At 44.8% G+C, this 26,381-nt stretch overlaps 1 protein-coding gene across 3 annotated transcripts; it reads left to right on the forward strand.

The window, feature by feature from the left end:
- The first annotated feature begins 548 nt into the window (after nt 1-548).
- ADIPOR1 (adiponectin receptor 1) lies at nt 549-17,570 on the forward strand. Of its 3 annotated transcripts, XM_011990504.1 has the most exons (9): nt 549-760; nt 4,661-4,727; nt 7,781-8,015; nt 10,097-10,213; nt 11,491-11,662; nt 13,222-13,408; nt 14,434-14,621; nt 16,171-16,364; nt 16,683-17,570. In XM_011990504.1, exons 3-9 carry the CDS (start codon nt 7,875-7,877, stop codon nt 16,809-16,811), a joined length of 1,128 nt encoding a protein of 375 aa, XP_011845894.1. In that variant the 5' UTR covers nt 549-760; nt 4,661-4,727; nt 7,781-7,874; the 3' UTR covers nt 16,812-17,570. The 3 variants fall into 3 exon arrangements, with proteins under 3 accessions (XP_011845894.1, XP_011845893.1, XP_011845896.1); XM_011990503.1 differs by lacking the exon at nt 4,661-4,727; XM_011990506.1 differs by lacking the exons at nt 549-760; nt 4,661-4,727 and adding an exon at nt 960-1,036.
- Nucleotides 17,571-26,381: the final 8,811 nt, after the last annotated feature.

Here is a 26,381-nt window from a genome sequence, read left to right on the forward strand (position 1 = left end):
GTTGTGTGGTTCAGACAAGGGCTGTACTATACCCTATGTCGTCTCCCCGATCTGCACTCTGGGTGCCTGTAGCAGCAGGAGCGGGGGCACGGGTTCACCAGCAAGAGTGGTTAGAAACAATTCCGCTCTCTGACAAGAAAATAACAGGAGGCAGACTGAGGTCTAGCCCAGGGCCTGGCACATGGTAGGCGCTCAGTAGTTTGTGGGAGGGAGGGACTGTGCGGTTGAAGAAGGGATTAAGAAGTGTTTCAGAGATGAAACGACTAGCCTTGGGGACAGAGGAGATGAGAGACAAGGTGTATGGTAGAAAATTCAGTATTCCCTCCCGACGTTCGGCCTCATTCTCTGAAATTCCTTCTCCATCACGCACTTCAGGCTGCGATAACGAAGTGGAACGAGGTGGAGTGTGGAATCTGACGAGCGACCGCAAGCCCAGGGCGGGTGGAGGTTACCTGGCCGCGGCGGAGGGGGTGGACAGGCGGCAGGGAAGGCGGGGCGGCAGAGCTGGGCTCCGGGCGGGAGGTGTGGCCGGCGGGCGCGGGCCTGTGATTGGGACTCCGCGAGAAGGCCTGGGATTGGACGGGCGAGGCAGAGCCCGCGAGGAGGTGACGCGGCTGCGGAGGTGACGCGGGCGGTCGCGCGCCCCTTCCGGCGCGGGGAGGGCGCTGAAGATCGGGGCCGCTCGGCCGCAGGCCGCCTCCAGCGCCGCGGGATGTAGCGCGGGGGACCGCGGCCCCCAGCAGAGCCCGCCCGCCTGGCTGTAAGTCTCCCCGGGGCTGCGCGGTGGGCGGGGACTCGGTGGGAGCGCGGGGACCCGGGGGCCCCGACCCAGGCCTGGGGAGGAGACAGCCGTTGAGGCAACCCGCTCCGAAGTGCCAAGGGGCCCGGGCCCCAGCCCTGGAGCCGCCCGGCCTCCCAGCGTCCAGCCGGTTGAGGTTGTAAACATTTCCGGCCCCTCCCACTGCGCGCCGCCTCCGAAGAGGCCTAGGTGCAGTGGGCGCTAGTCCCCGGCTGTCTCCCGACTCCCGACAGTCTTGTGAGTGCTGCGCCTTTAGCCCCACGGGGTAGAGATGCATGGGTTCCCGGGATCGGGACTAGACAGCCAGAGCTAAGCCTGGCCCCGAGGCCGCCGCGCGTGGGCAGGGAGTGCTGCGGCCTAGGTCGCGAACCGCCTCTCAGCGGGGAACAGCCGCACGGGGTGGCGGGGAAGCCCAAAGGTTCCTGCACCAACAATCTTTGGCAAGCCACGTCGTGACAGTGCCCTCACTTTGATGGGGTGGGAAGGGAGGTTGGTGATCGCTCTGCAGGGTTAAGGAAATCCTGAAGGCTGAAATGCGGGGCAGAATCGAAGCTACTTTGGGGGAAAATGAAATTTCATTAGCTGAGATATCTAGGATTGATGTATACTATCTTCTGTTTGAGAATTTTGGCCTTCAAGCCTTCGATTTTAAGAAAATAGGTAAGTGTTTCCCTCTGGTGCTCCGTGGGAGAATGGGAAACTGACAAGGCCAATTTCAGTTTACACCGTTTCAGATGTCAGAGGAGCACCAGGAGGCCATGGTTCTTTAGTAGATTAACCATAGTACTTCCCTCAAATAATTTGGAAGACGGGCTAGAAAATACAGCTGAGAATACATAGGCTGCGGTCTTCAAAACAAATGAAGATTATAATGGCTGATTCTTTTCTGAAATGAAGTAATAGTGGGGTCTGTTCACTGCTTTTCTCTTTTGCTAGTAGTTGGGTAGGGCACCATGGTGCAACTTCGGTTCCTGAGGTTGTATAGTATCTGTATACTGCCAGGAATTTAGGGTGGTGCTAAACAGATTGCAATGTCGGGGTTCCGGCTTGCAGCCACTAAGTGTATTTACTCCAGGAGTAACTTTTATGTACCCATATTGTAATTTGCACTTGGGAAATCAGTCATAAAAACCAGTGTTACCTGTGAAGGCCCATGTTAGGGTAGACCTCCGCAAAACTATACCTAATTGTAGAGTAGAATCTGAAAGCCTTCTATTCTCAGTGGTCAAGACTTTGCCTGCAGGTAGGAGAGAATCTCAGAAAAGTAACAGGAAGCAACATTAATCCACCGATCCCCATTGCTGATTTATAAAGTACACCACCTTAAGTAGGCTTTTAGGCTATTTTCAGTTTCTTCAGTCTGGCCTCATTTTACCTTTCCAGGACTCTTTGGAAAAATGAATTGTTTACTGCCCTGGGGACTGTGTTCTTTCATGTCTTGTTCACACCATATATGCTCCTGGAATGCCCTGTTTCCATCTCCACCTATCAAGCTCCTTTCATAAAATCTTCCACAAAACTTTTCTGATCACTTCAACTGAAGTTGCGCTTTTCTTTTGAATTCCTCCTGCACATAATGGCACTAAGCCTTGTAGAATGATATTAGGAAAGTTATTTCCCCCGTTTAGAGGCCAACAACCATTTCAACCCTCTGACTCCTCTTTGCTTTGTCTCTGTGACCACAACACCATGCATATTGTAAGTAATCCGTATTCTCAGATTAATGAAGGTTAAGAAATTGCCCTTCTTTCTAGGCCAGTATATTTGTTCTCTGTTTCCTTAGGAAATTTCCTTTGACTTCTAATACAAAGTCAAACTGAAAACCTTTAACACTCCTACCACATTATCCTGTCCCATCTACTTATTATCACACAGGTAAGATAAGCAGTCATCTTTATATCTAGAAGCTTTGTGAATTATGGTGAGGTTTTTTTCTTGGGTCAGTACTCATCAATGTTGTTATGTCCATTTGTCCCTAATGTCACTTCCTGGACTTTGTTCCTCTCACCATGCTCGAAGTTGATTCCTTTTTCCTGCTCAGAAATGTTGGGGGCACAGGCCAGGCATGGTAACTCATGCCTGTAATCTCAGCACTTTGGGAGACTAAGGCAGGTGGATCACCTGAGGTCAGGAGTTCAAGACCAACCTGATCAACATGGCGAAACCCTGTCTCTACTAAAAATACAAAAATTATCCGGATGTGGTGGCAGGTGCCTGTAATCCCAGCTACTTGGGAGGCTGAGGCATGAGAATGAATTGCTTGAACCTGGGAGGCGGAGGTTGCAGTGAGCAGATCGTACCACTGCACTCCAACCTGGGGGATAGAGCAAGACTCTTGTCTCCAAAAAAAAAAAAAAAAAAAGTGGGAGCTGGCATTGGCTGGGCGCAGTGGCTCACACCTGTAATCCCAGCACTTTGGGAGGCTGATGCAGGAGAATTGCTTGAGTCCAGGAGTACTAGGCTGCAGTGAGCTATTATCATGCCACACACTCCAGCCTGGGCCTGGAACTGACTGAACTGGGAGCAAGACCCTGACTCCAAAAATAAAAAATAAAAAATGGGCTGGCGTTAAAATCCTTCATATGCCTGTATACTGTTCATTTTTTTTTTTTTTGTCATAACATTAGCAAAGTTTGCGTGTCTGTTAGGGCTCAAAAACACCTCTTCAGTCAGGCACAGTGGTTCATACCTGTAATCCCAGCACTTTGGGATGCCAAGGCTGGAGGGATCGAGACTAGCCTGGGCAACATAGTGAGACCTCGTCTCTACAAAAACTAAACAAAATTAGCTGGGCATGGTGGCACATGCCTTTAGTCCCAGTTACTAAGACTTGGGAAGCTAAGGTGGGAGGATCGCTTGAGTCCGGCAGGTTGAGGCTGCAGTGAGCTGAGATCACCGCACTCCAGCCTGGATGACCGAGCAAGACCCTTTCTTAAAAGACTTCTTCTGTTGGAGAAGAACTACGAAGGAAGTCAGATTGTTTTTCCACTTCAGACTCTGGGACGCTTGGCATCAAGTAGGAGAGCTAAGGCCCTATTACTGTAGTTTGGTGATTTCAAACATGTGCTTTTGCTTTGACTCATATTTCTCCAACAAAGCTGTGAAACTATCCTCCCTAACATACAGTAGATAAGGGGAAAGATGACTGTGTTCTTTATCTATACTGCTAGACTGGTCTTGCTTTAGCACAAGAATCAGGCTAGGCATGGATAGAGCCTACCCACAGACTCTCTAAAGGCCCGGGAACTAAACTCTTAGAAACTTTGTGTCTTTGCCTCCCGGAAAGGTGTGCTATAACCTGGAAAACTTGGGAATTGGTTCACAGTATAAATGTCTCCAAAAACTATCAGTGAAATAACTCTCCAGCTAACTGGCTGGTGATTAAAAATCAGTCTTTTCCCCAAGTTTGGCACAAGATTATCTTATTTATAGGAGTACAAACACCTCCCTGCTCCACAGCTTTACTCTCTAATATCCTAGGTTTACCCAGTTGGAAAGCTTAGTGGTAAAAGTTTATTAGCTTGAGTTGAAGAAATCCCATCAAAAATGCACTCAGTCGAGTTTGGCTCAAATATAATTTGCAATATTGGGTGTGGCAAGCTTGAGGGGAAAGGCATTTCCTCTAAAATACATAAGGACATAGAAAACTGGCAGAAAGTTGGCTCTCCTAGGATCATTCTAACACCTTAGGGGTTTGTTCTGATTTTACATCATAGACTAAAACTCACTTGTAATTCTCCATTGTTTGTGAGTGATCCACCCCATAGAAGTGGTATTTTCAGATCCTAGTATTATTTGCTCTTCTTTCTTGCCAGACGTCCGATCCCTATCTCTCCCTTTCCTGTCTCTGTGTTACTACAGTTTAGAAGACCAAACTGGACAATGGACTTTGCTCACTATGATGACATGATCTCCATTGACCTCCATTGTATGTACTTTAATGCATGATGATATATTTTGTATGATGAGTTGTAGCTGTTGGCTGGTTTGTGAGTTAACTGGGGTCTCAGGTTTTGGTGACTCTGGGTCTAGAAGATGTGTAGAGGTGATGTAGGAGCTAGTGATAGAGGAGCTAGAGGGAATCAAAAGAACTAATAGTAATTGTGTTGGACTGAAAAGGGAAAAGGCTGATGATAACCAGAAGACTTGAGGGCATAAAAACTTTTCAGATCAAATGATGAAATTAGTAAGAATGCCAAGCTGGATTCTGCATATGATCTTTGGACCCTAATTGCCCACCTTAAATTTTCTCTATATTATTCTCATTGCCTCTAGTAAAATAGTTACATAGCACTCAAAATGACTAAATTTAGTGTGTGACCGTTCTAGTTGAGGGGTTCTCTCCCTCCACTGCCCTCCTGGAGAAATCAAATTGTATCACTTATTTTTGTGCATATAACAAACTACCTATGTTATCTGGCTCTTTGAAAACAATGCTATAACTTGTTCAACTTGTATTTTGCACAGTATCTTAGAATGCCTTAGGGTGCTATTCCTAAATACACTTGCTAAATAATGAATGTGTTGACTTACTCTGGGGAAAGGGATAGGAGAAGCCACCACAAGCACAAGAAAATGTGCATAAGCCCTTATCTAAGTGGCTAGAAGTTAAGTCATATGCTCGCAAGCTGGAATCTGCCCCGTTCATTCATTTTGAAATGGGTTCTAACCAAAATAAAGTATATTTATTATCTTATGATCCGTGTGTTGCATCTCAGAACCAGAATTTTGTTTTGTTTTTTTTGTTTCTGCCCTGGTGGTCTGATCTAAATTACTGCCAACAGTATCGCAAGCTAAGTGTGCCCCTCTTTTCAGATTTATCCAAGATGCCCAAAACTATTTATGTTTTTTGCTTGCGATATAAAGTGTTTGTTTTTTGTTTTTTGTTTTTTGCTTGCGATATAATGTTTTTTTTTAGTAAAGGTGCTGATTCAGTAGTACTTCACTTTGAGGAAATATGTTTTGAGGTCAGCCTATTGAGAAAGATTTCCTAGTGTCCCTGTCATGTGGGTTGCCCATCCTCAAGGTTTTCAGAGTCCTTCAGCTTCCTGTTCTCCTTGAGCTCAATTGTTCACTATGACTGTGTGCTGGCATCTCATCAGAGTCTTGCACATTTAAAGGAAGGGGAACTGCCTATGTGTTGACACCATATAAAGGTCTGCTGTATAGCAAGTTATTGTTTTTGTCTCTCTTGGACTAAATTGCTGGTTGCTTTCAGCTGTGCTTGTGGGTTGAGCGTAGCATGACTCATGACTGTTTAGAAGCTTGAGGATTGCCCTTACCTGATGTGTTAGTAAGTGTTTCTCCAGAAAGCACCAATAGGATACATACATATGGATAGAGGTGGGATTTATTAGGGGAATTGGCTCATGAGATTACGGAGACTAAGTCCCACAGTATGTCATCTGCAAGCTAGACGAGGGAAGTCCGTAACTGGTTCAGTTTAAGGCTGAAGGCCTGAGAACCCAAGGGGCTATTGGTGCACGTCCCAGAATCCCAAGGCAGGAGAACCTGGAGTTTCTGATGTCCAAGGGCAGGAAAAGAAGGGTGTCCCAGCTCCAGGAGGGAAGGAGGGGGAGAGAGAGAGACAGAGAGACAGACAGAGTTAGGGAGTCAGAGAAAGAGATTTATAATCCCTGAGAAGGAATTGTGATTACTCTTAGATAAAAAAGAACTAACACAAGATATCAAAGATATTTGTATATAGTGAATAGCCATGGATGATATAGTGTCTCCCTCAGGAGCAAAGTTATGTTTACTGCCCAGTATAAAAGATTGGAGCTCCCTAAGCTTAAGTTTCCTCTCCCGGAATGCAACCCACTCCATGCGCAGGTGTTACCTGGCCCTCCCTGCATTGCAATGTGGTTATTTGGGTTTGGGTGGGGCTTGGGTAACCAATGCCAGAAAATGCTAATATTCTGGCAACTGCTATTGCTATAACTAATAAAGTCCTTTGTGTGGGGTAGGGGTGGGGAAAGAACTAATCATTTAGAGCATAGTGGAAATCTTTGGAAACTTTTCTCCCTCTTTCCCTCTTTTTTTATTTGCATTTCCCTGAGGCCTGATTAAAGACTACTGTGAAAATCCAACCCAGGAAAACCTAAAGTGTCCGAGATTTTTCCTAGAAAATGGAATTCTGGGTTTTTCTGATTTTGTGTGTGCCTGTCTCTAGTTTCTGAAATACTCATTTGAGTGGGGCTTAGATTATGGGTTGTGGTGGTTGAAACAAGTTCTTGCGGAGCTGGTTATTAGGTATGTGTGTGGCAAAGGGTAAACTGGGGCTGCCTCCTTGTCTTTACCTTCCTGCTTCCAGGTAAGTTCTTGCTTGCTTGCGGGACAGATTGTAATGAAAGCTTGTTATCCCAGGGTTGAACTCAGGCTATAATGCTATAATAGAATTAGTAGACTTCGCAGAGAAATTAACCACTAGGCATCTGTCCCATAACCAAGTTCCTTTTGTATGCATGACACATTTATCAAAGCATTTGTAGATAAGGTCCAACTGAGTTCAGTTGGCATTTAATTCATTTCTAAGCCTGGATGATCTTGTAGTAATTGCAGCCAGATGATGGCTTCATATTTTTGTTCCTCAGTCTCAGAGCTAGGCCTTTCTTGGGCAGAGTGAGCTTTGGGAGTGGTAGGTGAGACTCTTCTCACTAAATGGTTCCGTACCTGTGGGAGTGAGTTGAGGGTGGGTAGCTGTTTTTCTGTGGTGACAGTTTGGTGCAGTAACCTTAGATCATTTGAAAGCAAGCAACTAGGTGTTACATTTTCAGCCTTACTTATAAGATCAGTGAGGTTCTGGGTAAAGGCTGACGTTAAAGAGGGAGGACAGGAATAGATTTCATTTAAGCAATTAACTGGCCTTTAGAATTGGAGACAGGATATGGGTTGATTAGCTTCTTATTCAATATTAGAGTATAGAAATGAAACTGTAAGAGGAATAAATTGTCAATCCTTCATATTTGTGTTTGCTTTTAGTGTCTACTATCACAGGGAGATCTCTGCCCCCTGGGGCTGAGAGACCCCAACCTTTCCCCAAGCTGAAGCTGCAGGGTATTGAGGTACCAGCCAGATGTCTTCCCACAAAGGATCTGTGGTGGCGCAGGGGAATGGGACTCCTGCCAGTAACAGGGAAACTGACACGGTGGAACTGGCTGAACTAGGACCCCTGCTAGAAGAGAAGGGCAAACGGGTAATCGCCAACCCAACCAAAGTAAGTCATCTTCCGAGGAGTCATCCCCTTGTTTAGTTTCTCTCCTTAGAACTCTCTCAGTTTCTCTTTTTTAAGATCTCACTGTCCAAAAGGAGGAACATTGCATTCTGGAAATGTCTCTATCCGAGTCTCTATCATACTATTATAAACATCTTGTTGTCCCCATTGTAAGCTTTTGGGAATTCACTCATCTTTGTAACGCCAGTGCCTAGCACAAGGCCTGCAGTCCAATAAATAATCAGTAAATATCTGAATGAATGAAGGAAGCAGTCAATTAGGATTAGGTTTGGCTTCATATAACACACAAAAATCCTTACAGCTTTGACAGGACAGAAGTCTCTCAAGCAAAAGAATTTCAGAAGTAACCAATCCAGGGCTAATATGGAGACTCTACCACTGTCAGGCACCTGTGTTGCTCCCCCATCACTCTTAATATGTTGCCCATCATACCCACATTCTACCCCCCATGAAGGGAAAGGAGAAGAAAGGCCCTCTCTTTCCCTTTTATTCTTATTGAGATAAGGTCTTGCCATGTTGCCCAGGCTAATCTTTTAAACTCCTAGGCTCAAGTGATCCTCCTGCCTCAGCCTCCCAAAGTGTTGGAATTACAAGTGTGAGCCACTGTGCCCGGCCACCTCTTTCCCTTTTAAAGGGACTATCTCTACTAAAAAATACAAAAATTAGCTGGGTGTGGTGGCAGTCGCCTGTAATCCCAGCTACTCGGGAGGCTGAGGCAGGAGAATCACTTGTACCTGGGAGGCAGAGGTTGCAGTGAGCTGAGATCCTGCCATTGTACTCCAGCCTGGGCGACAAGAGTGAAACCCCCTCTCAGAAAAACAAAAATAAAGGGACTATCAGGAAGTACCTCATAACACTTAGGCCAGAACTTACTTACATAGCTATATTCAGCTGCAGTGGAGGTTGGAAAGTGCAGCCTGAGTAAAATTGCAGTAACATTGCCACCCTGAACAAAACTGTGGACTTTGTTACTTAGGAAGAGAGAGAATGGACATTGGGGTAGGCTGGCTGGAAGCTGTAGCACAAAATCTAAGATGGACAATGTGTTTACCAGTGACCATCAACAACAGGAGAGAAATAGCCCAGAAAAGGAGTTGAACTGCCAGGCTTTCTGTAGACATGATTCAGAGCCTTGGGATAGAGAGAGAGAAAAAAGTTCCCTTCCTTTCACAGGCAAGTGCTCTCCTGGGTGTGCTCTTTTAGGCCCTGGAGTCAGTACTGCTGTTTTCCATGGAACCAGTTTGGAGGCCCTGGTACTCCTGGGAGCTGCTATAGATACAAAGTTGCAATCATGACAGCATCCCTAGAGTCAGTGAACAGGGAACTCTGAACAGAATTATTGTTATGGAACTCTCTGAGACTCTGTCTTTTTCATTGTTTTGAAAATGTAGGCTGGGCTGGTAGCACAGCCTGTAATCCCAGCACTTTGGTAGGCCGAGACGGGAGGATCACTTGAGGTCAGGAGTTCCAGTCTGGCCAACATGGTGAAACTGCATCTCTACTAAAAGTACAAAAATTAGGCAGGCGTGGTGGTGGGCGCCTGTAATCCCAGCTACTTGGAGGCCAAGGCATGAGAATTGCTTGAACCTGGGAGGCGGAGGTTGCAGTGAACAGAGATTGCACCACTGTATTCCAGCCTGGGTGACAGAGGGATATTCCATCTCAAAAAAAAAAAAGAAAAGAAAGAAAGAAAATGTAATGGCCTAGAAGAGAGAACTCTTTGAGAAACTGAGGAAAGTTGAGAACCACTATCCTAGAGGAAAGGATGTCATTCAGTACCTAGAGCTGGTATGCTAATCCTGCATTCCCCCAATGCTAGTCTCTGTGAGAGCCCTTTTACACACTGCATAGAATGTCCACTCCAGCATTTATGAAGTATTAATAAATTTCTAACTAGTATTGTAAACTAAGTATGTATGCTTTTGGAGAAGAGACCACAAGACCCTCTGTAGGAAAGAGGCTGGGCAGAAGGCGTTAGGTTTGGGTTTTTCTGGGTCTCTGCTCTGGAATAGTACAGTTTATGAGATGACTCCCTGGATTGTTGTGGGGTTTTTCCCCCACAGGCTGAAGAAGAGCAAACATGTCCAGTGCCCCAGGAAGAAGAGGAGGAAGTGCGGGTACTGACACTTCCCCTGCAAGCCCACCACGCCATGGAGAAGATGGAGGAGTTTGTGTACAAGGTATGGCCTATGAGTTTCTGTCCTGGAAGAGGAAGGGCAGCAGGCCTGTCTGGGATGTCCCCAGCCAGCAAGCTTCCACTGGGTTGAAGAGCTTTTACTCCTGGGAAGGAGTGGATTTGCCATCTACTCCCTGGATCCTGTCCATAGTGCATGGATCCTAGATTAAGAACCCCTACTCTAAAAAGACGTGGTAAAGAACTTAGAATCTAATTGGTGGAGGGATGGGACATGAGATAGAATCTCCTGGAGAGGGGCAAAGGCGGGATCTGTGTGCTTTTTAAAATGATGTTTGTAATTGTTTTGTTTTTATTCAGTATATCAATTTTGAGATTTCAAGTAGCCTAAAGGAAGTTGTACCATATTTTTTTTTTTTTTTTTTGAGACGGAGTTTTGCTCTTGTCTCCCAGGTGCAATGGCATGATCTCAGCTCACCGCAACCTCTGCCGTCCGGGTTCAAGCCATTCTCCTGCCTCAGCCTCCCGAGTAGCTGGGATTACAGGCATGTGCCACCACGTCCAGCTAATTTTTGTACTTTTAGTAGAGACAGGGTTTCTCCATGTTGGTCTGGCTGGTCTTGAACTCCCAACCTTAGGTGATCCGCCCGCCTTGGCCTCTCAAAGTGGTGGAATTACAGGCGTGAGCCACTGTGCCCAGCCTGGTTGCACCATATTTTCTTAAAAGGTTGAGAAACACTTACTTAAAACTTCTCCAGATAAACTAACATAAAACAAAGACAAAGGGATTTTTTTTTTTTTTTTTTTTGAGTACAGAGTCTTGCTTGGTCACCCAGGCTGGAGTGCAGTGGTGCAGTCTCCACTCACTGCAACCTCCGCCTCCCAGGTTCAAATGATTCTCCTGCCTCGGCCTCCCAAGTAGTTGGGTTTACAGGTGCCTGCCACCATGCCCAGTTTTTGTATTTTTAGTAGAGACAGGGTTTCACCATGTTGATCAGGCAGGTCTTGAACTCCTGACGTCAGGTGATCCACCCGCCTCAGCCTCCCACAGTGCTAGGATTACAGGCATGAGCTGCAGCACCCAGCCAGGATTTTTTTTTTTTTTTTTTTTTTTTTTAAATGGTCAAAATATGAGTCAGGACTCTGCTAGTCCCATTCATGCTATGTCTTGGATATCTCCCAGTCCAGGCTGGTTCTCCACTACTACCTAGGACCATTCAGAGCCTGATTGACATCTTCTTAGACTGGTTCTCCATCATTGCTTGTCCTTGGGGAAGGTACTATTCTCTAGTGCCCTACCTAGAGAAAGTGTATATGTTCTAGGTCTGGGAGGGACGTTGGAGGGTCATCCCGTATGATGTGCTCCCTGACTGGCTAAAGGACAATGACTATCTGCTACATGGTCACAGACCACCCATGCCCTCCTTTCGAGCTTGCTTCAAGAGCATCTTCCGCATCCATACAGAAACTGGCAACATCTGGACCCATCTGCTTGGTGAGTGGTTTGGATGGGGAAAAGTCGAATTCATTGTCTCCCTAACTGCCGAGGGATTATAGAGCCGAACAGAGTTGCTCGGATTCATTGACAGTTGGGGTTCTGCCTTTAAACTACTAATGACTTTGGTTGACCCTTGATCACTGATCTTTAAGACTGAGAGTAAAAGGCCTAGAAACCAAAGAAATTGGGACTAGATATTCTTTTGTGATCCCTGGCAGAACTGTTCTAGGTGGAGACAATTCCCTGTACTTCATAATTTCCGACTATAAAAGTAAAATGTAGGCCGGGCGCGGTGGCTCAAGCCTGTAATCCCAGCACTTTGGGAGGCCGAGACAGGCGGATCACGAGGTCGGGAGATCGAGACCATCCTGGGGAACACGGTGAAACCCCGTCTCTACTAAAAAGTACAAAAAAACTAGCCGGGCGTGGTGTCGGGCGCCTGTAGTCCCAGCTACTCGGGAGGCTGAAGCAGGAGAATGGCGTAAACCCGGGAGGTGGAGCTTGCAGTGAGCTGAGATCCGGCCACTGCACTCCAGCCTGGGCGACAGAGCGAGACTCCGTCTCAAAAAAAAAAGTAAAATGCCAACGTTTCAAAAAATGGTCTTTTTGTCTGGGTTTCTGTGACCGGTGCCACTTTCTTTGAAACTTTTGACTGCAATTACACAGCTAAACCTCATAGCTTTCTGATTTTTTCTTTCTTTTCAATAGCTCTTGGGCTACAAAGGGTGGGGATTGGATTTGGTTACATGGATGAATTATATACTGGTGAATTCTGAGATTTTAATGCACCTATCACCTGAGCAGTGTACATTGTACCCAATATGTAGTTTTTCTATCCCACACCCCTATCTCACCCTCCCGCTTCTGAGTCTCCATAATCCATTATATCACTCTGTAGGCCTTTGCATACTCATAGCTTAGCTCCCACTTGTAAGTGAGAACATACATAGTATTTGATTTTTCATTCCTAAGTTACTTCACTTAGAATAGTGGCCTTCAGCTTCATTCAGGTTGCTGCAAAAGACATTATTGCATTCGTTTTTATGGCTGAGTAGTATTCCATGGTGTACATACACCACATTTTCTTTATTCACTCATTGGTCAATGGACACTTAGGTTGGTTCCATATCTTTAGAGTTGTGAATTGTGCTACAATAAACATAACATGGGCATGTGTCTTTTTCATATGACTGCTTTTCCTTTGGGTAGATACCTAATAGTGGGATTGGTGGATCAAATAGTAGCTCTACTTTTAGTTCTTTAAGGAATCTCTGTACCCTTTTCCATAAAGGTTATACTAATTTATAATTTACATTCCCGCAAGGAGTGTATAAGCATTCCCCTTTCACCACATCCATGCCAACATCTGTTGTTTTTTGACTTCTTAATAATGGCCTTTCTTGCAGGAGTAAGGTGGTATCTCATAGTACTTTTAATTTCTATTTCCCTGATCGTTAGTGATGTTGCCCGTAGCTCACTGATTCAAAAACATCAACCGTCAAAGCGTACACATTCCCTTTTTTCTTACAGGTTTTTTTAATTTTACCCTCCTGCAGGTTTCGTGCTGTTTCTCTTTTTGGGAATCTTGACCATGCTCAGACCAAATATGTACTTCATGGCCCCTCTACAGGAGAAGGTGGTTTTTGGGATGTTCTTTTTGGGTGCAGTGCTCTGCCTCAGCTTCTCCTGGCTCTTTCACACCGTCTATTGTCATTCAGAGAAAGTCTCTCGGACTTTTTCCAAGTGAGTTGAAAGAACACCATAGGAAAGGACTGTGCACTGTTGTCACATCTTGAGATCCCAGTGCTTACTGGGTGCTAGGAGCTCATATTACTCCTAAAGGTTTCTTGATATGCCAGAGGAAAACCTCTCTGTTCTGTGGGGATAGTGGGGGTGATGAAGCTTTTCTCCTGAACAGTTAATGAACAGACTTACTGCATCCTCCTCAACAGATGGAGGGACCAATTGTGGAATATATTTTCTACCTGAAAAGTACTATCTTTTGTGCGGCTTAGAGTGCCAGTGCACTGGCTGCTTTCCAAGACCTTGTACCCATTCCTAGCGTAACTTACTATTAGCCCAAGCCAGAGTAGGGTGTGGTGAATAGTCTGTGCTTCATTCTGCTGGTGCTCCTACCCACCAGTCAAGTAAAGCTTATCTTTGCTGCCCATGCATTGCTGGAAGCTCCAGATGTCCATCATCGTGTGCTTTCTCTCTTCCCCAGCTGTGAGCCTGGGGTTCTATTTGTTTGCTTGTTTTTGTTATTATTGGTTTTGGTGGTGACAGTGGTATATTATTTTGTTTTTCCTAACATCATCAGTAAGAAGGGTACATTTTCCTCATTTAAAAAGTCAACTAAGATAGAAAAAGCTAGAGTATCCCTTAGTGCCACTCCCAATTTAAGAATTTTGTTTTTAGAACTCATTCTATCAGAATAGGAGAATTTTCAAAGCCCTTCCTGAGTGTGATGCTGGGAACCAGCTGGATTGTGATGGAATTTCTATATTCGAGTGTCTACTAGGGGAGATACAGCTGTTCACTAGTAAGGGAAAGGGATAGAATTCTTTGAATGGGGATTCTTAGAGACTTTTCCGTCATAAAATAGAAGTGACCTTGTGGAATTTTAATCCAGAATACAGGATAGATTGTATGGGAAGTGAGGGGATGGTTCAATCTGGGAGCAGGTGGAGAACAGAAAGAGCTAGTTAAAGGAGCCATACAAATTCATTTCCCCCACTGATTTGTTTCATTTTTGTGGTTCTTTTTAGACTGGACTATTCAGGGATTGCTCTTCTAATTATGGGGAGCTTTGTCCCCTGGCTCTATTATTCCTTCTACTGCTCCCCACAGCCACGGCTCATCTACCTCTCCATCGTCTGTGTCCTGGGCATTTCTGCCATCATTGTGGCGCAGTGGGACCGGTTTGCCACTCCTAAGCACCGGCAGACAAGAGCAGGTAGGTCGGAAGACATATGTCAACCTCAAAAGTATTTAGACCTTAGGCCTAATAGGCTCAAACCTATCTGAGCCTTAAGGTTTGCAGCTTGAGAACCCCACCCAAGCCCTGATTTGTGTTTCAGAACTTTCAAAACAGCATCAGTTTCAAAGCTCAGTTCATACTATTTCAGTAGAATGCTAATAGGACAGATCATTACCCAGCTGGTCAATTAACTGCAAGCACAGATGTAGCTACTCTTATACTTGGTCTGTGACAGTTTAAAAATGTAGCAAGCACAGTAATTTTAGTGACCTGAGTCCCAAGCTCAGACCAATGGATTAAAATTAAAACCCTCAGAGGCATTTTACTAAGGGAATGGAATACCTGGTTTGGTGAATGAAAATACCTTGAGCATAAACACTGGTAACAAAGTAATAGCTACAAGCATAAACATCTTTGTGTTGTCTCATCTCATCTGGACTCTTATTTTAAGCTTTCGTTACTTGCAGCAACACCACCAATTACCACTAGTCTTTAGCTCCTTTACAATTAATATCTGCTATATTTTAACCTTCAGTTAATTAAATACTGTCTGGGAGCAGTGGCTCACGTCTGTTATCCCAGCACTTTGGGGGGCCGAGGTGGGCGGATCACTTGAAGTCAGGAGTTCGAGACTAGCCTCTCCAACATGGTAAAACCCTGTTTTTATTAAAAATATAAAAGTTAGTCGGCGCTGTGGCAGGCGCCTGTAATCCCAGCTCCTCGAGAGGCTGAGGCGGGAGAATCACTTGAACCCAGGGAGGGCAGAGGTTGCAGTGAGCCAAGATTGCGCTGCTGCACTCCAGCCTGGGCAACAAAGAAAGACTCTATGTCAAAAAAAAGAAAAAAAAGAAAAAAGAAAAGAAAAAGAGAGAAAAGGAAAAGAAAAGAAAAGAAAAATAATAATGAAATATTTATCAAGCACCAGCCACGTGCCATGCACTGTGCTTAAACAAGGGTATCTACAAAGATGGAGAGGTAGTCCCTGCCCTTCAGTGATGTGTAGTGTAATGGTGTTGAGACAAGTACCCATTCTTCCCTTGCTCTTGCCTTATCTGTGTGTCCCGGCAGCTACAGGATAACTGCTAATCTGGGTATATCTGTCTACTCAGGAGGTCAGAGTCCCGGTTATGTAAGACTTTTATGATCTTAACAGGAAGCCTCCTGTACGCTTCTCTGACTTGGGAGCCAACTGAAGCCTTTGCCATCTAAGTTCTGTACCCAAAGTAGACATCAGAGGGTCTTGACATATCATTTTTACCCAAATTCCTTAACAGATAATGAAAAATACGAGATGTTTGTTCTTGGTGCTCCTTAAAAGGTAGTAAGCACTTACACAGCTTCTTCCCATTCAGGACATAGAAGAAATATCTGCTGAGTGTTATCCATCTGGTAACTAAGTTTCCTAAACATGTACTGTTCATCCAAAAATAGCTAATTATCATAAACATTGAAATTTCAGAGTAAGCAGTGCCTTCCATGTGGTGGCTGTTTCCTTGTCTGACAGTCTTATGTCTGTTCTGTTCAGGCGTGTTCCTGGGACTTGGCTTAAGTGGCGTCGTGCCCACCATGCACTTTACTATTGCTGAGGGCTTTGTCAAGGCCACCACAGTGGGCCAGATGGGCTGGTTCTTCCTCATGGCTGTGATGTACATCACTGGAGCTGGCCTTTATGCTGCTCGAATTCCTGAGCGCTTCTTTCCTGGAAAATTTGACATATGGGTAAGAAATGAGTCTTCCAGCAGGGCCTGTGATGGTGAATGAACAGCCCACATTTAAAGGTCTGAGGCAAAGGTGGTGAGAGACTGGGATCATATAGTGTGTGGAGGTACATACATGTACATTGAAGGAAAATTGTCAGTGTTAACATTTTGGTGTATTTCTGACAAGGACTGTGTTTTTAAAACTATACCACTTTTATGATATTAAAACAAATTTGTTTAATTAAGGAGAAACTAGAAGTAGCAAATGCTTTCTCCTACTTGTTTCTTATTCCTCCTTGCATTATCCTAAAGGCTCTTCTCTTTTTTATTCCTACAGTTCCAGTCTCATCAGATTTTCCATGTCCTGGTGGTGGCAGCAGCCTTTGTCCACTTCTATGGGGTCTCCAACCTTCAGGAATTCCGTTACGGCCTGGAAGGCGGCTGTACTGATGACACCCTTCTCTGAGCCTTCCCACCTGCGGGGTGGAGGAGGAACTTCCCAAGTGCTTTTAAAAATAACTTCTTTGCTGAAGTGAGAGGAAGAGTCTGAGTTGTCTGTTTCCGGAAGAAACCTCTTAGAGAATTCAGTACCAACCAAGCTTCAGCCCAGTTTCACCCCCACTGGGCAATAAACTTTCCATTTCCATTCTCCTAGCTGGGGATGGGGCATGGTGAGACTTAGCCATCCCCCCCCAGCAGTTACCCTCCTCAGCAAGGCATCTACCGGCCCCTCACAGAGACAGTACTTTGAAACTCATGTTGAGATTTTATCCTCTCCTCCAGCCATTTTGGGAAAATTTTGGACTGGGACTCTTCAGAAATTCTGTCTTTTTTTCTGGAAGAAAATGTCCCTCCCTTACCCCCATCCTTAACTTTGTATCCTGGCTTATAAGAGGCCATCCATTTTTGTAGCACACTTTTCAAAAACAATTATATACCCTGGTCCCATCTTTCTAGGGCCTGGATCTGCTTACAGAGCAGGAAGAAGCAAGCCACCAACTTTTACCTAGCCCGGCTAATCATGGAAGTGTGTCCAGGCTTCAAGTAACTTGAGTTTTAATTTTTTTTTTTTTCTTGGCAGAGTAATGTAAAATTTAAATGGGGAAAGATATTTAATATTTAATACTAAGCTTTAAAAAGAAACCTGCTATCATTGCTATGTATCTTGATGCAAAGACTATGATGTTAATAAAAGAAAGTACAGAAGACACTTGGCATTCAAAGATTTCACATGTATGGTCTTGATTATTTGCACACAACTCCAAAAGATTAAGTCAGACCTGTGATAATTTCAGATTCTCCTGAGGCACAAATTTGAATCATAGGCATTGACAGGCTGACACATGCAGGCCAATAAATGAACCTAATTGAATTCCTAGCATCCGTTCCCCAATACAGCTTTTTTATGTAATTGTTGCACGAATTATCTTTTTACATTTTTAAATTTTTTTTTCATAGAGCCATTTGAAAAGAACAGACCATCTTGTTAGAGAAATCAGTATGTTATAGTAGTGTTCAATAATTAGGAGATTCTCAGGGCCGGGTGCAATGGCTCACGCCTGTAATCCCAGCACTTTGGGACTCCGAGGCGGGTGTATTGCTTGAGACCGGGAGTTCGAGACCAACATGGCCAACATGGTAAAACCCCATCTCTACTAAAAATACAAAAATTAGCCTCGTGTGGTGGTGGGCGCCTGTAATCCCAGCTACTCAAGAGGCTAAGGCACGAGAATCACTTGAACCCGGAAGGTGGAGGTTGCAGTGAGCTGAGATCACACCGCTGCACTCGCCTGGGCAACAGAGCAAGACTGTCTCAAAAAAATAATAGTAATAGGTTGGACGCGGTGACTCATGCCTTTAAGCACTTTGGGAGGCTGAGGTGGGTGGATCACAAGGTCAGGAGTTCAAGACCAGCCTGGCCAAGATGGTGAAACCCTGTCTCTACTAAAAATAAAAAAATTAGCCAGACGTGGCAGACCCGTGTAATCCCAGCTACTTGTTGCTTGAACTTGGGAGGCGGACGTTGCAGTGAGCCAAGATGGTGCCACTGCATTCCAGGCAGCAGAGTGATACTCCATCTCAAAAAAAAAAAAAAAAGGTAATAGTAGTAATAATTAGAAGATTATCAAAAGTGTTGGAATATATCCCAAAGTTTAGGGATATATCCCACATTGCCTAAGGTTGTCTCATCCAGGGGTCATTCCATGCCTTTCAGTGCTACTGTGAATTGTGCTCAAGCTGACATGAGTGCTGTTCATTATATAGCACAAGATAGCAGTAATCACTTCTCAGCTAATACAGGCAGTTTAAGGGCAGTCGTCTTGAGTTAAGGTTGGGTTCACATCAAGGGTCAAGTTTCTACAGTGGAAGAACAAATTATCCTTTTAAAAAAATAATCCACCTACACCAACAGGAAAAGTTTCTCTGCCTCAAGTGGTAACCAGGGAAATGTAAATTAAAACCAAAATGATAAACTGTCTCACTCTGACCAGACTGAAACCAAATTAGAAGCCTAATATTGAGTGTTGGTGCAGATGTGGAGCAGACCAGATGCTGCTGGTGGAAGTATACATTGGTAGGACCACTTTATGTGGACACACACAGAGTATATACATGTTACAACGTTCAAACATTTCGTGAAACGACACTATACAATATGAAATGCATCTGATACCTACCCTAGGTTACTTAAAAACAGTGCTGGCTGACCCACTAAATTGTTCTCATGACTCAGTAATGGGTCACTACTCGCGCTTCGAAACACACTGCTCTTGAAAAACCTGGCTTGTGCCAAAGGGTTCATTGCAACTGTCTAGTAGCAAAATATTGCAAACAAGCCAAATGTCCAAAACTGTTGAATGGAAAAATGTATCTTGGTGTATTCATATAATGAAACACTACTGGTGAAAATGAATTACAGTGACAAGCAACAGGATGGTTGAGCCTCAGAAATAAGATTGGCAGGAAGGGAGGGAAGCAACAGAATACATTTGCATAATTGCATGTATGTAAAATTAAGAAACTTGCAAAATTAATGATAGGTTTAAGGATACAAACATGATAAAAACTTTAAAGAGGGAATGTTAATTCAGAATAATGTTTACCTCTGAAGGACGAAGAATCTTTAAAGTTTATGTTATTTGAAGTTAGGTGGTGACCACATGTGTGATCCTTGTGCCTAGGATCATGTGATACTTACTGCCTTTATACAATGAATGTTTTATATGTTTAATCCAAAACCATTTTAAGTCTTAAAAAATGCTTGAGGAACTGTTGGCAGAAGTCACAAACTGATGACCCGTACACCAAAAACATCCATAGACATGTTTGGCCTTGCACAGTGAGAATCATCAACGGTGGCCCAAAAGCAGTTATGTATGTCCTTTATAGAAGGCTGGTGCTCCCCAGTTCATCATGGTCCCTACCTAGAATGATGGTCTCAGTGCAGTCATCTGCTGGCCCCTGCAGGCATCTGAGTTTGCAGCCGCTAGTATAAGAAATGGAAGGAAACCTAGGGATCGTATCTGATCCAACTCCATGTTCTAGATGAGGAAATGAGATCCATAGCCGTTCAGAAGGCTTAGTGTGTGGGGGAGGATTGCACGAGTCCAGGAGTTGGAGGCTGTAGTGAGCTGTTACCACACCACTGCACTCCAGTCTAGGCGACAGAGCAAGAGCCAATCTCTTAAAAACATAAAATAAAATAAATTTAAAAACAACCTAATGTGTGTTTCTTCATTTCCCCGTACTAGACGAGAGCAGGGAAAGAGGATCTAAGAGAGAACATTTATTGAGCACCTATTTGGTACTTTTAGTATGTCATTTTATATCGTTGACTCTGTGGAATGCATAGTAAGTGTAGGTAGAAAATAAGTTAGTCTTTCCCCTAGTTCTTCATTCACTAATAAGAAAGGGATAGAATCAGATTCTCAGCTTTCATTCTTGGCCTTTTTTTTTTTCTTTTTTGAGTCAGAGTCTTGCTCTGTTACCCAGGCTGGAGTGCCATGGTGTGATCTCGGCTCACTGCAACCTGGCTCACTGGGGTTCAAGCGATTCTCCTGCCTCAGCCTCCCAAGTAGCTGGGATTACAGGCACATGCCACAAAGCCCAGCTAATTTTTGTATTTTTAGTAGAGATGGGGTTCCACCATGTTGGCCGGGGGCTGGTCTCAAACTCCTGACCTCAAGTGATCTGCCCACCTCGGCCTTTCTTTAATGACAGTTCATTAGTGTTTCTGTCATTTACTTATTCCATAGTGCCTAGCACCTAACAGGTTTGAGGACCACACTGGATTTCAGCTGCTATGGATCTGCTTATTGCCTCATCTAGAAAATGGATGGAGTTATATCAGGTGTGATATCTAGGTTTCCTTCCAGTTCAATACTAGTGGCTGCAAATTCAGATCCCGCCAGGAAACTAATACTTTTTCCTAAGGTGAGGGACAGGATTGGAGCCAGTATCTGAATCCAGGTCATTCTCATTTAAAGCCCATGTTATAAAGACTCAGGTCACTTAAAAATTCCTTTTGCTCCTATTTTCAACATCTTCCCTTGCTTTTGTCAGAACTGCTAACTAGCAGCAAGTCACTGTTACCTTCTTTCTCTAATTGCATACTTCTGGTTCATTCACTTACTTTCTAAATACTTGAGGACCTGTTATGTGCTAGGCATTACAGAACAAATAACAAAAACACTGATGAACTTGAATTAAAGAAAGGCAAAGAATAAAAGCTAAGAATCTGATTTTACCCCTTTTCCTATCACTAAATCAAAAAATAGGGGAGAGCCTAACTTATCTCTATAAGCCATCCATTTTCTTTTTAAAAAAATTTTCGTTCTTTTTTTAAATTTGAGGGGTGTGTGTGTGTGTGTGTGTGTGTGTGTGTGTGTGTTTTTTCTATTGACTGATATGGTTTGGCTGTGTCCTCACCCAAATCTCGTTTTGAATTGTAGTTCCCATAGTCCCCATGTGTCGTGGGATGGATCTAGTGGGAGGTAATTTAATCATAGGGGTGGTTACCCTCATGCTGTTCTCATGAGAGTGAGTGAATTCCCACGAGATCTGATGGTTTTATAAGGGGTTTTCCCCCTCTTACTTGGCACTTCTTGCCATCGCCATGTGAAGAAGGATGTGTTTGCTTCCCCTTCCACCACGATTGTAAGTTTCCCTAGGCTTCCCTATGAATGCTGAAATATGAGCCAATTAAAACTCTTTCCTGGCTGGGCACGGTGGCTCACGCCTACAATCCCAGCACGTTGGGATGCCGAGGCGGGTGGATCACTTGAGGTCAGGAGTTCAGTACCAGCCTGGCCAACATGCTGAAACCCTGTCTCTACTAAAAATACAAAAATCAGCCAGGCTGACCAGGCTCAGTGGCTCACGCTTGTAATCCCAGCACTTTGGGAGGCCGAGGTGGGTGGATCACTTGAGGTCAGGAGTTCAAGAACAGCCTGACCAACATGGTGAAACCCCATCTCTACTAAAAATACAAAAAATTTAGCTGAGTGTGGTGGCAGACACCTGTAATCCCAGCTACTTAGGAGGCTGAGTCACAAGAATCACTTGAACCTGGGAGGCAGAGGTTGCAGTGAGCCAAGATTACACCACTGCACTCCAACCTGGGTAACAGAGTGAGACTCCGTCTCAAACAAACAAACAAACAAAAACCAGCCAGGCATGGTGGCTCACTCCTGTAATCCCAGCTACGTGGGAGGATGAGGCAGGAGACTTGCTTGAACCTGGGAGGTAGAGGTTGCAGCGAGCTGAGATTGCACCACTGCAGTCCAGCCTGGGCAACAGAGCAAGATTCCATCTTAAAAAAAATTTTTTTTTTCCTTTATAAATTATCCAGTCTGGGGAATATCTTTGTTAGCAGCCAGAGAACAGACTAATACACCATCCATTTTTAATTTTTAAAAAATATAACTTTGGGAACATTAGTAAATTTGGATTATTGCAAATGAATAGGACCCAAAGAAATTCTCACATGTCCTGCGTGTTAGTCTAGTTCTCAGGAAAGTGCTTGCTAAGATGAAATTAAATGTGCATATATTGTATTAGGGGAAATGCTTATATGTAAAGGAAAATAGGAAGGGGCCCACAGAAGACTGGGACAGCCACTAGACCTTGAGGAAAAGAGAATAGGGAACAGCGTTCTAAGCTGCCTTGCAATCTAAGGAAGGTTCAGCAAAGTTGTTTCGGGGAGGTCCTTGATCTGTTGACAAGTCCCTTCACTGACAAAGGAGTCCGATCTCCCCTGAAATGGATTTGTCTGCATATCTCGGCTCTCCCTAGTCACGGGTAGGCAGCAGCCTTTGGGGGGCACAACCTTGGCCTGAGTGCAAATTCAGGGAATGAAGTCCTAAGCAGCAACAGAGGCACTGCTTGGATTACACCCAGTGAGTAACTGAGAGGTGCATCCTCATGTCTGCCATACTCTGGCAGTACAAAAATGCAATGTACTTTGCCTGGTGGGTTTGCAGATTCCATCTACACTCTATGTACTTGATCTAGAGTTCCAAGGAAAACTCTGTTTTCCCTCACTTCAGTAGCTATGAACTCTCAGAATCACACCAAATGTCCAAACCATAAAGGCAAGATGATGTATAGAACCTGACTGACACCTTATCCAGACCCACCCCTCCAGAATAGACCTAAGAAACCCAGAATTCTGGGATGTGGAGTATTGGGTCAGATATCCAAATGACTGGGAATATTCTTGTATGGGAAGGATAGTGTCCTATGAGAGAAAGACCCAAATATATGCCAGGACTGTAACCCTGAAGGAAACAAGAGTCAGGAGAAGGAGGTGGAGCAAGATGGTGGAATAGAAGTCTATACCATTCCTCCCCGCAGAACACCAAATTTTTTTTTTTTTTTTTTTTTGAGACAGAGTCTCACTCTGTCTCCCAGGCTGGAGTGTAGTGGCATAATCTCGGCTCACTGCAACCTCTGCCCTCCGAGTTCAAGCGATTCTCCTGCCTCAACCTCCCAAGCAGCTGGGATTATGGGCGCCTGCCACCATGCCCAGCTAATTTTATTTTTTTGTATTTTTCTTAGAGACGGGGTTTTACCATTTGGCCAGGCTGGTCTTCAACTCCTGATCTCGTGATCCACCCACCTCAGTCTCCCAAAGTGCTGGGCTTACAGTCGTGAGCCACTGTGCCCGGCCAGAACACCGAATTTTAACCAATATCTATACACAGAAAAGCACTCACAAGAACAGAAAATCAGGTGAGCAATTGCTGTACCTGGTTTTAACTACATATTGCTGTAAGAGGCATTGAGGAAGGCAAGACAGACAATCTTGAATTGCCAACGCCATCCTCCATCCCCCAGCAATAGCCATGCGACATGGAGACAGAATCTGCACTTGGGGGAGGGAGAACACAGCAACTAGGAGACTGTACATTGAACTTAGTGCTGCCCCGTCACAGTGGGGAATAAAATCATTCAGGGCTCAGCCAGTGCCCATGTACAGAGGGAGCATTTGGACTAGCCTAAACCAGAAGAGAACCACCCATCCCAGCAGTTAGAACCTGAGTTTCTCTGCAAGCCTCACCACCATGAGCTGAAGTGTTCTGTAGTTCTAGGTAAACTTGAAAGGCAGTCTAGGACATGAGGACTGTAATCCCTAGGCAGTCCTTAGTGCTGGGCTGAGCTTAGAGCCAGTGGACTAGTGTGGCACGTGACCTAAGGAGACAATATCTATAGCCGCTAAGGGATGGCTTGCGCCATCCCTCCCTTGCTTCATTGCAGCTTCCAGCAATAAAAGGGACTCCTTTCTGCTTAAGGAGAGAAGAGCAAAGAGTAAAGAGGACTTTGCCTTGCATCTTAGATACCAGCTGAGCACAGTAGGTTAGGGCACCAGGCAGAGCCGTGAGGCCTCCATTCAAGACCCTAGCTTCTGCGTGACATTTCTAGCCAGACTCTGGGTCAAAAGGAAACCCACTTCCTTGAAAGAAAGGACCCAGTCCTGGCAAGATTGATCACCTGCTGACTAAAGAGCCCTTGGGCTTTGAATAACCAGCAGTGATATCCAGGGAGTACACTGTGGGCCTTGGGCTCTGAGATGTGCTGGCTTCAGGTGTGACCCAGCACATCCCAAGCTGTGATGGCTACAGTGAAAGACTCCTTCTGCTTGAGAAACAGCAGAGGGAAAAGTAAAAGGACTTTGTCATACACCTTAGATACTAGCTCAGGCACAGTGGGGCAGAGCAACAAGCAGCCTTTTGGGGTCCCCAAGTCCAGGCCTAGGCTCTTGAACAATATTTCTGGACCTGCCCTGGGCCAGAATGGAGCACATCGCCCTGAAGGGTGAGTGCCAGGCCTGGCAGCATTTACCACAAGCAGATGGAAGAGTCCTTGGGCTTTAAGTGAGCATGGGTGGTGGCCTGGAAGAACCCATGGAATGGTGGTTGTGGTGGCCACAGGGAGAAGCTCCTATGCCTGTGTAAAGGGGAGGGAAGAGTGAGAAGGACTTGGTATTGAGGTTGAGTGCCAACCTAGCTGCAGTAGAATAAACATCAAGTAAACTGTTGAGGTTTTGAACTCCAGTCCCTGGCTCCCAGACAGCATCTCTGGACACACCTGGTGCCTGGGGAAGCTCACTGCCCTGAAGGGAAGGGCTTTGGAAAAGACTTAATGCTGTACTGGCTTCAGGTCTGACCAAGCACAGTCCCAGCAGTGATGGCCACAGGGTCCTTGCATCACCACACCCCCAGTTCCAGGTGGTTCAGCACACAGAGAGATACTCTGTTTATTTGGGAGAAAGTAAGGGAAAAGAATAAGAGTCTCTGCCTGATAATCCAGGAATTTTTCTGGATCTTATGCAAGACCACCAAGGCAGTACCTCTATGAGTCTGCAAAAAACACAGAATTACTGGGCTTGGGGTCCAAGTCCCTTAAAATACTTGGAAAGCCTCCCCAAGAAGGACAGGGACAAACAAGCCCAGACAGTGAAGATTATAATAACTAACTAACTTGTTAATGCCCAAACACTGAGAAACATTGACAAGCATCAGCACCATCCAGGAAAACATAACCTCACCAAATGAACTAAGTAAGGCACCACGGACAAATTCTGGAGAAAAAGAGATACATGACCTTTCAGATAGAGAGTTCAAAATAGCTGTTTTGAGGAAATGCTAAGAAATTCAAGATAACACAGAGAAGGAATTCAGAATTCTATCAGATAAATTTAACGAAGAGATTGAAAGTATTAAAAAGAACCAACCAGATATTCTAGAGTTGAAAAGTGCAATTGACATGCTGAAGAATATATCAGTGTCTCTTAATAGCAGAACTGATCAAGCAGAAGAAAGAATTAGTGAGCTTGAAGACAGGCTGTTTGAAAATACACAGTCAGGCCGGGTGCAGTGGCTCATGCCTGTAATTCCAGCACTTTGGGAGGCCATGGCAGGTGGATCATGAGGTCAGGAGACTGAGACCCTCCTGGCCAACATGGTGAAACCCCGTCTGTACTACAAATACAAAAATTAGCTGGGCGTGGTGGTGCATGCCTGTAGTCCCAGCTACTCGGAAGGCTGAGGCAGGAGAATCACTTGAACCTGGGAGACAGAGGTTACTGTGAGCCAAGATCATGCCATTGTACTCCAGCCTGGTAACAGAGTGAGAATCTGTCTCAAAGAAAGAAAAGAAAAAAAAAGAAAAAGAAAAAAGAAAGAAAATACACAGAGAAACAAAAAGAAAAAAAAATGAAGCATGCCTACAAGATCTAGAAAATAGCCTCAAAAGGGCAATTCTAAGAGTTATTGGCATTAAAGAGGAGGTAGAGAAAAAGATAGGGTGAGAAAGTTTATTCAAAGGGATAATATCAGAGAACTTCTCAAACCTAGAGAATGATACCAGCATTCAAGTACAAGAAGGTGGCCGGGCGTGGTGGCTCAAGCCTGTAATCCCAGCACTTTGGGAGGCTGAGACAGGCAGATCACGAGGTCAGGAGATCGAGACCATCCTGGCTAACCCGGTGAAACCCCGTCTCTACTAAAAAATACAAAAAACTAGCCCGGCGAGG

The sequence above is a fragment of the Mandrillus leucophaeus genome, unplaced genomic scaffold, assembly GCF_000951045.1.
Source record: "Mandrillus leucophaeus isolate KB7577 unplaced genomic scaffold, Mleu.le_1.0 Scaffold38, whole genome shotgun sequence".
In the NCBI taxonomy this organism is placed as follows: Eukaryota; Metazoa; Chordata; class Mammalia; order Primates; family Cercopithecidae; genus Mandrillus; species Mandrillus leucophaeus.